This window comes from Macrotis lagotis, chromosome 2 (assembly GCF_037893015.1).
Source record: "Macrotis lagotis isolate mMagLag1 chromosome 2, bilby.v1.9.chrom.fasta, whole genome shotgun sequence".
Lineage (NCBI taxonomy): Eukaryota > Metazoa > Chordata > Mammalia > Peramelemorphia > Peramelidae > Macrotis > Macrotis lagotis.
In genome coordinates this window covers 170104171-170118985 of record NC_133659.1, presented here as the reverse complement: position 1 = coordinate 170118985, position 14815 = coordinate 170104171, and the positions used below count along the sequence as shown (strand labels likewise).

At 34.5% G+C, this 14815-nt stretch overlaps 1 protein-coding gene and 1 long non-coding RNA gene across 12 annotated transcripts in view; one reads left to right on the top strand and one right to left on the bottom strand.

Annotated features, from left to right (window-relative positions):
• Positions 1 to 14815, bottom strand: part of BCAS3 (BCAS3 microtubule associated cell migration factor) — an 851656-nt gene that overhangs the window by 461242 nt on the left and 375599 nt on the right. For all 10 annotated transcript variants that reach the window (XM_074223544.1, XM_074223545.1, XM_074223546.1 and 7 more), the window contains exon 16: positions 8609 to 8759. In XM_074223544.1, coding sequence (XP_074079645.1) covers positions 8609 to 8759 — 151 coding nt within the window. The remainder of the gene's footprint in view (positions 1 to 8608; positions 8760 to 14815) is intronic.
• The window catches only part of LOC141513585 (uncharacterized), a 34348-nt gene continuing 31341 nt past the window's right edge, over positions 11809 to 14815 (top strand). For both annotated transcript variants that reach the window (XR_012475831.1, XR_012475832.1), the window contains exon 1: positions 11809 to 11998. This is a non-coding gene — a long non-coding RNA (uncharacterized LOC141513585). The remainder of the gene's footprint in view (positions 11999 to 14815) is intronic.

The following is a 14815-nucleotide window of genomic DNA, read 5'->3' as shown; positions in this document are numbered from 1 at the left end:
ATACAGTGGACATTATTATAGATCCCTAAGATGGCAGCAGGTTGCAATATGTTGTGATGAGGCTTTTTGTACCTTAGATTAGTTTAGTACAAAGATACTGAAAAGTCAAAAAAAAAAAAGAATATTGGAAAGTCAAACACAACTGAGTGCTAAACATACAAACATGCCGGTATGCAGGCATTCCAATAAAATGGATATATTGGCTATTATTTGACATATTGACTCAAAATAGTCAAAGCTCAGCTATTAAAAACTCTAGTAGGCTGATGGCAAAGGTTTAGGGGACAATGGGGGGGGCTGCAATTTTCTTCTACTGCTATATAAGATAGATTATTGCAGAAATCTAACCACTAAACTATCATTACACTAATTCCATGATTTTGACCTTAGAACAAACAAGATAAAACTTCCAGGTAAATAAGGGTGTACTTAAGGGCCTGGAATTGTAAATGTGTCTTCTACAAAGATTTAACTCCCACCAACAAATGACATCAATTTTATCTGCTTTTTTAGGAAATTTTTCTCATCATTTGTCTAGGTTTCATTATCTGCATCATCTGCATTGAGGGATAAGTGAAAAGTGTGATTTAAATAGCCTAAGAATGTAGCACAGAGAGAATGCAACTAAAGATCTATGGAGGGGCAGCTAAGTGGCACAATGGATAGAGCACAGGTCATGGAGTCAGGAGGACTAAGTTCAAATCTGGTCTCAGACACTTAATAATTACCTAGCTGTGTGACTTTGGGCAAGTCACTTAATCCCACTGCCTTTCAAAAACAAAAACAAAACAAGGAGAGGTGGAAAAGAAAAGACTAAGGTTCTTAATGGGTTTCCCCTTACATCCTCCAACTCAAAACAGACTTCACTTTCTCTATAAAGCAAACTAAGTGCTATTTGTTTTATTCAAGTTTTGATAACTCATGAGGGAAAAGAAAAAGAAAAATTTTCATGTTTGGTTCTAACAATGCAAAACCAGTAAGGACAATGATAAGAATTAGGTCTTGAACTATGATTTCACTGATACAGTAAAATCCTAAATGAAGGAATTCCTTCTTCAAATGCAATTACTGCAAAGGAATATTTTAGAATTGTCTAAAATACTGAGAAGTGAAATTGTCCAATAAGTAAATAGCAGCAGTAGGATTCAAATTCAGGTCTTCCTGACTGAAGTCATCTCTCTATCTACTATAATAGTTTATGTGTCAAGATACAAAAGTTTCCTAACTCAATTTTTGCAAATTTTTCATATCAAATATTATATCTTGTTGAGGTAAATATCATCAAAAGTCTAACTTTTGTACATTTCAATTCTTATGAGACTGTTACTGATCTCCTTCTAAAGTCTAGAGTTCTCAGAATACTGTGGAAAAAAATAAGATTCCAGGTTTCTTAGATCTTCTGAGATAAAACTGGGGATCTTAATGAATGTGATTTCACAAAAATTCTTTTTTCTAAAAAACGAACCAAAATAATCATTGCTTCCTTATCTCTTGTTTAATACATGTTTCAGGGAAGCATCTATGAATTTCTACTTAACAATTCTCAACTGTAGATTTATCCTATTCTTGAGAAAGCACAATCTCTTGGCCGGGGCGGGGGGGGGGGGGGGGGGGGAAGAGTGGCAGCAGCTTGTAGAACAATGTACTGTGGCTATTAAAGACAGATGACTTTGAGCACCTCCTCCTGCCTTCACTGTATACACAGTGATGCAGTTGCTACCAAAGCCAGTTCTGTTTCCTTAGAGCACTGCTTGGAGGTACTGATCACAAAGGTGTAAATACATCTGTCTTTTGCTATCTTTAGAATTACTGGCCTCCTGTTCAATGTAGAGTGAGACAGATGGTCCTTGTCCCATCTAAATGTTATAGTGAAACTTTTTTTTAGGGAAATGAATTTCCAGAAATGAAAGGGCAGATGTTAAATATGCTAAGTGGATGCTTTGCCCCTTGGAGGTTTACACTAAGGCTTCGGTCTCAATTTGACCATTTTAGACATGCCCAGCTTCTCAGATTCCAGGAAATTCTTGGAAATCACAATTTGTTAATATAGCTTTTTATGTAAAGCAAAGCTGTCAACATTCAAATGGTCCATATTTCCCCAAGGTGGAACTGTCAGCTGACTAGAAGCCCTATTCATGAATTTAATGAATTTACAGGTGGAATATCTGTGAATTCTCTTGCTAGAAATGCTGGGTTAAGTACTTTTTCCTTAAGACACAAGAATCAACTACAAAGGTAACTTGCATGGATGAAGATTTAAATTCTCATAAGTGAGAATTCTTAGATGAAAGAGTGACAATGAAGAAAACCTTCTATATTTATTCCCAGAATAGAATTTGAGCCCATCATACAGTTATATTAAATGTCTTTGGTATACAAATCATATTCCATAAAAAATAAGTCAGTAAAATGAAAATTATGAAGTCGAATTAACAGTGGTCTTGTATACTTGACCATGTTGGTCATTTTAAAAGTAAAATAAAGAGACAAAGATCAAATCAAAATGTTAAGAAAGAATTAGCAAAATAAAATTGTAATCTGAAATTCTGATAATCCTTCAATTTTTATAAGCATACTTGATTATATATCTGTTTTACAAATCTTAATTAACAAACCAATTTGACCCTGGAGGCACTTTGATTTATAATACTTGATGGCTATCAATATGAAAAGACCTAACCATGATGTAGAAAGGATAGAATCAAATCCTCTCACATCTCAAAACAGTGGTTTGACCCTAAGTGATTAGTTTTCAATATCTAGAATAATCAATTTGAGACTTTTCAGGATCATAATGCTATAAAAAAAACTTTGGAACTTAAATTGACTGTGGATTTGATTCAAATTTATACATTCTTTTGGGGGAAAAATGTTTGTCAAAAGAAAAAGACTGAGAGATTCAGATCTCATATCCAAAGCTGAAAACTTTGGTAGGACCCAGAATTTCTCTAAAAAAGGAGTTAAAGGGGGATATGAGGAACCAATTACTGCCAAGACCCTGGAGTATGAAATGAGGTGTACTATATTGTACAAGAAGTTCTAAAAAATAAAAAAGAATCTTGAAAGTACAAAATATTCTCTCTGGTGCCAACTGATCATATAGAATACCACAAATTATGAACAGAAAACTGAAAAGAACTGCTTCAGTAAAATGACAATAAAAGAAGGGATGTAATCAACCAGGTCCTTTCTAGTTCCAAAATATTGTAATTTTGTTCCTAATGGAAAACATTGATAGTACCTTATAAAAATTAAGTTTCATGATCCTGAAATAGGCACTAAAGTTTTATCATTATCAAAAAGTTCTTATTCTGAAGGGGAGGAGGAGGGAGAGAAGGGGGAAGTATGAGGTAGAGAGAGTGGTAAGGGGAAAATATAAAGAGACAAAGACACAAAGGCAGGCAAAGACCAAGGTCAAGATAAAGAGAAAGAAAAATTGAGAGTGAGAGAAATTGAAAGAAAAAATGAATGAGGGACAACTAATAAAAGGCAGGTTAATTCACAGGGTTGTAATCCTTAGCTATGGATAGAAAATTCATTTAGGTCTTTTAAAAACTTTGTCTTTCAAAAAAAAATCATCACATGTAATTATCAGAGAAATGAATGATTTTTTTTTCTGAGTTGATCAAAAAATAATCATCTAAACAGGGCTCTTTTACATTGGAGTCTAGTCCAAGGACATATTTCAAGGTACTTATGAACTTCGATGTGAAAAAATAATATCTTTATTTCAACATTAAATTTTTTGTTATAATTCTATTATTTTCTTTCATGTATTTAAGAGTACATAAAATAATTCAAAATTATTCTGAAAATCAGACAACAACAAATGGTACCAGAATGATAAAAGGGTCTATGATACACGCAAAAAGGTAAATACCTCCTCTTCTAAAGGAAAAAAAAAAACAAATTAAAGCAGACATGAGAAAACATATAAGATTGCAAAGATGGAAGGCTCTGGGAGAGAAACAGTATTTTTTTCAAATATGTTGATTAATTAACCCTAACACTGCCATCCCCCCATTTACACTGTATATGTATATAGCTATTTTCATTTAATCTCTTTCATTAGAATGTAAGCTCCTTGAGGGAAAGAACTTTTTCTATTCCTCTCAACTATCCCTATAACTTAGGGTCATAGTACTTTTGTCCAATAGTAAGCACTTTTAAAAGGGCTGTTGAATAATCGAATAATCACTTTAGAAGAACTTTTTTTTAAAGAGATGGTTGTCTGAAAACAAGATTAGAGATGGATAGGTTGGAAAAATATAGGTAATAATCTACATGTATAACATAACAGATTACTTGCTATTTTAGGGTGGAGAGAGGAAAGAGTAGGAGGGAGAAAACTTTACAAAAATAAATGTTTAAAAAATAAATGAATGTTGAAAATTATCTTTACATATAATCAGAAATGTCAATAAATGCATTTTTAAAAAAGAAATGTGAAGTTCAAATGATTTATTGGCAATAAAACTAACCGGCTCTCTGTTGACTATATTTTTCATTTGAAACATGGGACAAATTTCATATTATCTGTACTTGTGATTATTATATAACTGGAAATGGCAGGTAAGCTCCCTCTTTTACTCAGACTCTACTTGATGCAGAAGTGGACTAAGTTGAGATTTCTGTCATTTTCTTTTTTTTTTTTTTTTAGATATTTTTTGCAAGGCAATGGGGTTAAGTAGCTTGCCCAAGGCCACATAGCTAGGTAATTATTAAGTGTCTGAGATCGGATTTGAACTCAGGTACTCCTGATTCCAGGGCCAGTGCTCTATCCACTGCGCCACCTAGCCGCCCCCGATTTCTGTCATTTTCTGACTGAGATATGGAACTCAAAGCAGAACTATCAATGACTAGAATCTATGCTTTAGAATACAGGAGGGCCATATGAAAAACACTATACCAGCATATCATAAAACTATTATGGCATACTGAAAAAAAGGATAATTAATAGACATCTCCCCTTTCTGGCTAACATAACAGCAAAAGGAGATGGAACATCACAAATTACAAAACAAGCATCTAAAATACAAAATTCATCACCATGACATGACTCAGCAAGTAAAAATATAGAACCTGAACTCAAGGCTTTTGACTGAGTTCAAATCTCTGCTATATCATGACACATTCTGACAATGCTGAGCAATGCCTATACTCCCACTTTCACAAGAGTACTGAGAACAAATTAAACTATATAAATTATAAAATAACATATAATATAAAATGTAGCCTTATTTTACCACTCTTTATAAACTACAAAAAGAAATAGTTGTAGCTTGAAACTCAACAATTTATTTCTTGCTTTCTTCTCTTTCCCAAGTCACCCAATCCCTGAACATGTCAACTCTCTGAAATAGTCACAAAACAATGCTCGTCTTAATTTAAGTCTTATTTCATGGAACATGTTCTCCACTTCAATCAATCTTGTATTTACCTTTCCTGTATAAATGCTTTAATTGCTCCAGAAATACTGGTTTCTTGAAGGCATGGAAAATTTTATCTTTGTACCTCTAGTGTCTTACAAATCTGAGATACACTGATTGAATTGCTGACTTATGTGAAAATGTAAATGACAAAGCCCTAGATCAGATTTGTGACAGTGCTGACAACCTAGTCACTATCATGCTCTTCAGCCTTTGCCTTGATCTGAAAGTCAATGAATTTGGACCCTGAGATTGGAGTGTAAAGCACTCCACCATCTCTTGGCCATTTCTCAGGTCTAACCCGACAATTTTTAGAGATTGAATTGGCATGGCCCCATGCCCTAATTCTCAACCTCTTAAGTCTGAAAAAAAAGTAATCAAATAAAACTCTTCTAAATCCATCTCCTTATGCCTCTACTGCACACACCACTCTCACATCTATCTCTTCAACAGTAGTATAACTTTTTTTTTTAGATTTTTGCAAGGCAATGGGGTTAACTGGCTTGCCCAAGGCCACACAGCTAGGTAATTATTAAGTGTTTGAGGGCTCAGGTATTCCTGACTCCAGGGCCGGTGCTCTATCCACTGTGCCACCTAGCCGCCCCTCTTCAATAGTCTTCTTTGACAACATTCCCATATTTTTTATGTGTGTGTCATCCTAGTAGGTGACCTTGACATGTTGTAAATTGCTCTATAAATTGCAACAACTACTTTGAAAGCAATTTGGAATAATGTGAAAAAAAAAGGCTCAAATGTCTATAACCTTTGAACCACAAAGTCTATTCCTATGTTTATACCCCAAGGATATAGACTTTATACCCCAAGGGTATAGAGTTTATGCCCCAAGGAAAGAGAGTTCCCATGTAGATCAAAATAGCAGCATTTTTCATGAACACTAAGAATTGCAAACTAAACAAACAGCAGTACATTAATGCAACAGGATGTTACTATGCTATAGGAAATAATATGTGTGATTAATATAGAGAAGCATAGAAAGATCTACACAAACTGATGCAGAGTGTAGCAAGCACAGTCAAGAAAACTCTCTCTCTATATATACACACATATACATATATGTATATATACACACACATGTGTGTATATATATATATATATATATATATATATATATATATATATATATGACTATAACAATGCAAATGGAAAGAACAAACACAAGTGTATATGTGCACATCCACAAACAAATTAAAAGTAAATGCAGGAAAATTTCTTTAAAAGCAGACTGATTTAAAAGAAGGGACATAAGAGGATTTCCTAATCCATTCCATTGCTGCTGTGGAAGGTTTTCATAAAGGTTGTACATTGCACACGTTTTAAGATTTTTAAATACACTGTTCCCTTGTGTTGATTTTTATCTTTAATTTGTATTTTTTTTTGTCTTTTAAAAACTGCTATTTGTTACAAGAGATGACTTTCTAGGAGGAAAAGAAGTCAGATACTAAGGAAAACTATTATATTATTAAAATAAAGATAACAATAATTGCCTAGCTGTGTGACCTTGGGCATATCATTTAACCCCACTGCCTTGCAAAAAAACAAAAAAAAATAATTTTTGTACTTTGAAGACAGAGACTTAAATGAGCTTTCAGGTTTGTTTTTTGTTTTTTATATTTGAATTTCCAGGGTTAGCATCATGCATGGAACATAGATGCTTTTTGATTCATAAGCAATGAAGAAATTACTTTGGTCAAGGTAGAAAGGCCTTAAGGCAGCAGAAGGCAGTCTCTGAATGATTAAATGACTTGAATGAGTTAAGAGACAGTCAATAAGAGTCAGAGGGAAGACTGGAATCCAGGTCTTCCTGACTCTGAAGTCAGTTCACTATCCATTATATTATACTGCCTCTCAGGGACAGTCATGTCTCACTATTATTATAAATCAGAAAATGTTTGAATTAGAAGGGACACTGGAGATTACTTAAGCTCTCTCGTGTTACAGATAAAGAAACTGTGCACTAGAGAAATTATGATGCCATATGGCTTATATAAACAATTATTTATAGAGCAGGATTAAGAGAATTGAGATTCATAGTCCTATGTAGCATATTGCTTTCTCTACTATATCATATATTATTATTATTATTATTATTATTATTATTATTATTATTATTATTATTATAGGAACTAAAAAACAAACAACAACAAAAAAGAGAGAATTCCAATAAATTATCTAAAGTAACACGGAAGGTCATAGCTAAACTTGACTAGAAATTATTTTAATAGAACTTACTTAGACGATTAGAGTAAGAAGAGACATTACAGATTATCTGTGCTGGGGATGATTAACTTTTTTCATGACCTAAACCTCTCTGCCAATCTGGAAAAGCCTACAGAACCCTTGCCCAGAATAATGTCTCTATATCTGTAAAATAAAATTAAAAATGAGAAAGAAAATTAATTATATTGAAATAAAGATATAATTTTTATTTCACTAAGAATTATTTTTTATAAATACCTAGGATTATAAAGGAAGATAATTATATAGAAATACAGTTATCAACATATATTTTAAAAAGTTAATTCAGATTCCACATTAAGAAATTCTGAACTAGGCACAAGTCTGTATTTATAATTATAGAGGAGGAAAACTATCTGATAAGTGAAGCAATATGCCAAAAGTAAGATGTCAATATCCATATTTTTTTTTGCCTACAATATTACACTGACCCAGCCCATATGAAAATGTTGAAAGTGATGCTAAGTCAAAGACTTCTGTTACTAGTATTGGAATCAGTCAAAATTGGTCAAATAGTATGCAAAAAGAGTGTTCTACTAAAAAGGCAAGAATATGCAAATGATGTATTGAGGTAAAGACAAAAACCTTAAAGCCTAGGCTAAAAGATCTGGATGCTAATAGTCAATGTGAGCTTTCATCATTCTTTTTGTAAGGTAGGGGATGGAAGGGGTGGGAAGAGGTAGGAGAGGATAGGAAGAAAGAAAGAAGAAAAAGAGTAAGGAAGAAAGGAAAGAAGGGAGGGAAGGAGGGAAGTAAAGAAACTTATTTGAAATCTGTACCTAATTGACTGCCATTAATTCTCATGCTGTTGGAAAAAAGACAAATCAAAACTATATTACTGAAAAGTTTGTCTTGTTCTTATATTTTAGCTACTGAAAAAATAGCATGATAAAAAGTATCAAGTAAGGGAGTAGTATGCTTACCCTGTGCGTTTGGTGATAGTCCCCAATGTCATTGGCTGCTTGATTTGCGCAAGAGGCACCACTACCATCAAACTAGGGAGTGGGGAAAGCCGAGGATTGCCAGGGTTGTTGTTGGTGAAATTGTTGTAAGAATCTTGACTGTTTAGTTTGCCTTCAATAGGACAAAGAAATGACAGCATTAGCAAAGGATGCTTTACAACCTCTGAACATACTGGCTCTAAATCTGCTGATCTGAAGCATTTTTGTTCAAATTCAAGTCCCAAGGGATCTCTATTAGACTCAAAGAATAAGAGTTAGAAAGGACTCTATATTTTTATTGTCATTACAGAAATTGAAAAATAAGTGTCTAGAGAAATAAAGTGATTTTTTAAAACTTTTTTTATTTATAATTTTGTGAGAGTAAACATAACCCCCACACACACCCCAGAAAAATAAGAAACTCAAAAATAGTGAGAGACCAAAAAAAAAGTATACTTCAGTCTGTGTTCAGATTCCAATGGCACTGTCTCTGGGATAAGTTACCTTCTTTATCTTAAGTCCACCAGAGAAGATGCTGTAATGTTTTTCCCGCAGTTGCTATTACTAGCTGTATTTTCCTCCATTCTATTCCTCCCCACTCTCATTTATTCTACTCTCTCTCTCCTTTCACCCTGTTCAAAAGTGTGTTGTATCTGAGTATTCTCTCCCATGATCTTCCCTCTCTTCTATCACCTATGTCCCCCCTCCCCTCTCCGCATTTCTCCTCATCCCATCCCTTTCCTCTCATTTTTCTCTAAGGTAAGATAGATTTCTATACCCTATTAAGTGTGTATGTTATTTCTCTCTGAGCCATTTCTGATGAGAATGAAGGTTCACTCATTCCCCCTTGCCTTCCCCATTCCAGTGCAAAAGCTTTTTCATTTATGTGAAATATCTTAGCCCATTATTCCTCTCCTTTCTCTTCCTCCCAGTACTTTCTTTTATCACCCATTGACTCCATCTTTTTTAGTATATATATGAACCATTGTATTCAGCTCCTCCTTGTGCCTATATATGCTCCTTCTAACTGCTCTTATAAATGAGAAAATTCAGAGGAGTTATCAGTATCTTCTTCCCATGAAGGAATACAAATAGTTCAACTTCATTAAGTTCCTCATAATTAGTCCTTCTCATTCACCCCCTCTCATGGTTCACCTGAGTCCTGTACTTAGAGATCAAACTTTCTGTTCATCTCTGGTTGTTTGAATAGGAAAGTCTGAAAGTTCCCTGTTTCATTGAAGGTCTAAGTTTTCCAATGAAAGAGGATGTTCAGTTTTGCTGGGTAGCTGATTCTTGGTTGTAAACCAAGATCTTTTGCCCTCCAGAATATCATATTTCAAGACCTACGAACCCTTAATGTAGATGCTGCCAGATCCTATATAATCCTGACTATAGAGCCACAATAGTTGAATTGTTTGTTTCTGACAGTTTTTAGTATTTTCTCTTTGACTTGGGAGTTTGGGAATTTGGGTAAAATATTCCTGGGATTTTTTCTTTTGGGATCTCTTTCAGATGATTGGTAAATTCCCTCAATTTCTATTTTGCCCACTGTTTCTAGGATCTTAGGACAATTTTGCTGTATTATTGCTTGAAAAATGAAATCTAGGCTCTTTTCCTGATCATGATTTTATGGTAGCCCAATAATTTTTAAATTATCTCTTCTGGATCTTTTTTTGAGGTCAGTTGTTTTTCCTAATAATATATTTCACATTTTCTTCTAAATTTTGGTCTTTTTGGTATAGTTCTATTTCTTCCTGAGTTCTCACAATGTCATTAGCTTCCTTTAGTTCCATTCTGAATTTGAAGGAGTAATTTCTTTCAGAGAGCTTTTTTATCTCCTTTTCCAGCTGACCAATTCTGTTTTTTAAGGTACTGTCCTCGTTTGCCTTTTGTGTTGCTTTTTCGATTTGGCCTAAACTGGTTTTTCTTTAGTGTTTTGTTTTGATTTTTTGCATTTCTTTCACCAGGTTGCTGACTTGGTTTTCATGATTTATCTGCATGGCTCTCATTTCTCCTCCCAATTTTTCCTCTACCTCCCACCTCTCTCAATTGCTTTTCTTCTTTTTTTTTCAATTTTTCTTATTTTTATTTTTCTTCCTTAATTGCTTTTTTATTAAAGGTTTTTGCAAGGCAAGTAGGGTTAAGTGGCTTGCCCAAGGCTACACAGCTAGGTAATTATTACTGAGACAGGATTTGAACCCAGGTACTCCTGACGACAAGGCCGGTGCTTTATCCACTACGCCACCTAGCCTCCCCCTTAGTTGCTTTTCAAAGTCTTTTTTGACCTCATCTGTAGCCTGAGCCCATTTTCTATTTCACTTGGAGGTTTTGGGTACAGAAGCTTCAACTTTGTCATCATCTGAGGATGTATTTTGGTCCTCCATGAGACCAAAATAATTTTCTATGGTCAGATTCTTCTTTTTCTGTTGTTAGTTCATTTTCTCAGCCTCTGATTGATTTATCACATTTCCAAGGCTTAGGGTGCTTTTGGGGACACCCTACAGGGACCTTAAGACCTCCAACGTTTTATTAGAGACTCTGCCTGCTCTCTTGCCTATGCTTTGGTATGTGGATGACCACAGGCCCTCCCCTCTGCCCTGGAGACATGAGGAGAGTCACTGCTCGATTATGGTAATATGCGAGCCCAAACTGCAACCTAAACCTGACTGTGGGCAAACAGCTGAGTCCCGCTCCAGGGAGAGCAGAGAGACCTCTGCAATCTCCCCTGACACCTTACCATCTGTAGGGTGTCTTCAGGAAGTTCTGGGAGACTCCACTGATTCATGCTACAGATTCTCATTGCAGGGATGCTCTGAAGCTGGCCCTCTACTCTAATGCAGCAAAGTTCTCTCACCACCCCTTCCAGCCGTCCCTGGTGATCCCCGGACCAAGAGGTCTGGAAACAGACCACTCTGCCATGGACGCAGGCACCTGGCCCAGATATGCTGAAGTCCCCGGTACCAGTGAAACAGAGCTTTCCTGCGTAACTTCTAAATTGTCTAGGACTGAGAAACTGTATCATTCAGTCTTTCTGTGAGTTCTCCCCCTCTAAATTTTGGTTAGAGTCCTAATTCGACAGATTTTGGAGTTTTGGGAGATAGAGTTTCTGGGAATTCTTGCCTTTATGCTGTCATCTTGGCCACCACCCCCATAAAGTGACTTTTTAAAAAGTTACACAGTTACACAAAATTACAATTAACAGATCCAGGACTAACAGACTATGAGATCTTCTGTTTTGTTATTTACAACTCCAAGGCATGACAGGATTACCAGCACTGTGTATAATTCGGAGGCTAAACATTCTGAAGGGCATTCAGAGTAATTTCAGGATATGATTAGAGATACAAACTATCCAGAAATTCTGAAGCCAAGGTAAGAATGTATTTTTTTAAAATTGAGTAATGTGGTTGAAATTTAGGCAATTTTTTGTGAAATGAATATACAAATTCTCATAACTTTAAATATAAATAGACTAAACATACTAAATTTTTAAGCTATTTAATTTGAAATTTATAATTTTCCCCCTAATTTTGCCTCCCTCCCCCTCACCCCCCTCCACAAAGGGCAGTCTATTAGTCTTTCCATTGTTTCCATAGTATATATTGATCTAAGAATATGAGGACAGAGAAATCATATCCTTAAAGAAGAATAAGAAAGTATAAGACATAGCAAAATTATAAGATAACTTTTTTTAATTAAGGGTAACAGTCTTTAGTCTTTGTTCAAACAACACAATTCCTTCCCTGGATACAGATGGTATTCTCCATCAAAGATGCCCAAAATTGTGCCTGATTGTTGCAATGATGTAATGAGCCAGTCCATTAAGGTTGATCATCAACCCTATACTGCTGTTAGGGTGTGGTGTGCAATGTTCTTCTTGTTCTACTCATCTTATTCAGCATCAGTTCATGCAACTCCTTCCAGGCTTCCCTGAATTCCCATCCCTCCTGGTTTCTAATAGAACAATAGTTCTATTACATACATATACCAAAGTTTATTAAGCCAGTCCCCAATGGATGGACATTCCCTCAATTTCCAATTCTTTGCCACCACAAACAGAGCTGCTATGAATATTTTTGTGCAAGTGGTGTTTTTATCCTTTTTCATGATCTCTTCAGAGTATAGACCCAGTAGTGGTATTGCTGGATCAAAGGGTATGCACATTTTTGTTGCCCTTTGAGTGTAATTCCCAGTTGCTCTGCATAAAGGTTGGATAAGTTCAAAGCTCCACCAACAATGTATCAGTTTCCCAGATTTCCTACATTCCTTCCAACGTTGATCATTGATCTTTCTGGTCAGACTGGCCAGTCTGGGAGGTATGAGTTACCTCAGAGATGCTTAAATTTGCATTTCTCCAATAATTAGTGATGTAGAGCAATTTTTCTTATGACTATGGATCACTCTGATGTCCTCATCTGTAAACTGCCTTTGCATATCCTTTGACCATTTGTCAATTGGGGAATGGCTTGTTTTTTAAAAAAATTTGACTCAATTCTCTGTATATTTTAGAAATGATTCCTTTGTCAGAAATTCTAGTGGTAAAAATTGTTTCCCAATTTACTGCATTTCTTTTGATCTTGGTTACAGTGGATTTGTCTGTGCAAAAGCTTTTTAATTTAATGTAATCAAAATACATAAGCATATTAAATTTTTAAAAGTGTCATACTGAATATAAAATAAAACCTCCCAATTTGTTGTTTATAAGACATATAAAAAAACAAAGATAAACTTTGAATAGAAAAAAGAGGTTCAAAATTTACTGTACATGTGAATCTAAAGAACAAATTAGATTCATGCTATCATATAAAGGAAACATAAAAGGCGTTATAATATGCTAAAAGGAACTATAGACAATAAATAAATATGGCTATTTAATTCATATTTTCTAAATACCATAGCATCTAAGTACATAAAGAAAAACTGAATTGCTAATAGATATGAATAGCAACACATACATAGCAAGAGACTTTCATGTATCTCTCTCAGAGATGCACAAATCTAATAGAAAGATAAAACAAAATCATAAAATTGACAAAATTGTTGAAGTATTTTAAAATTAAAGAATTATGGTAACTTCTAAATGAAATCACTTAAAAATTCATATATTTATTATTGCCAATTTTAATAAGCTTTTTTATATTGACCATATTAGAACAAAAGGAAATTTCAAACAAATCAAAAAATCCTCAACATATCCTTTACAGACAGCAATAAAATAAAAACAATAATTGAAGGAGCACAAAGAAAAAGCATATACCTACGTGGAGACTATATAAGGATTTCTAAATACAAGCAGAACATAGAATAAATCATACTATTAGTTAATTATGTGAAAGAGATAATAATGGGACAAAATCTCAAAATTACTCAGATATAAATAAAGCAGAACACAAAGGAAAAATCACAAATTCTCAAAATCACTATAGAGCTGCAGTTTAATTTGGTACAAAAAGAGCAGTCAGAATTTAAATATCTGTTCTGGTATTTGCTAATTTGATGATCCATGGGCAAGTCATTGAACTCCTCAGTTTCCTCATCTGTGCCAATATTAAAGAACTAAAATCAAAATCACTGTTAAGGAATATAATAGTATTATGTGTAACTTCATTTCCTCATATTATTATGTTTCAATTTACTGGCAGATATGAAGATGTGGAGAAAAAACACTGAACTCAAAATGTCTTAAGAGGGGTGTGGAGAAACTAAAAAAAAATTTATAACAATTTTTTTGCTCCTGGTTCATTATATCTCCAGTGAAAGACTTGGAGGCAGAAAGTCACAAATCCAGGAAAGAGGCAGGATGACCTTAGCATTTCCTCTTAATGGTGAGCCTGGCACTAAGCATGCTTCAATTCTGCTACTGGTTTAAAAGAGTTCATTGTTTAGAGTGTCAGCCCAAATGCCTTCAGGTTCTGAACTAAATTGTGATACTAGCTTATTGAGACTAGAAGCCAAGTTCATCCAACTCTTAAAGGACAGTTACGTTATGCAATGGATACCAAAGGGAAATAGTTACAAGTTTTACAATATTCTTGGGAGTATGCTCTCTTTTAACCATTCTCCTAGTTTTGGCATGCTTTCTGCTTTCTGAATCACACTGTAGGTACTATCTCTCATTCTTCAGTCACAAAAGAAATGGGTTACAAATTATGCAGACAGGAGGAAACGAAATGTAAAGAAAGCAAAATA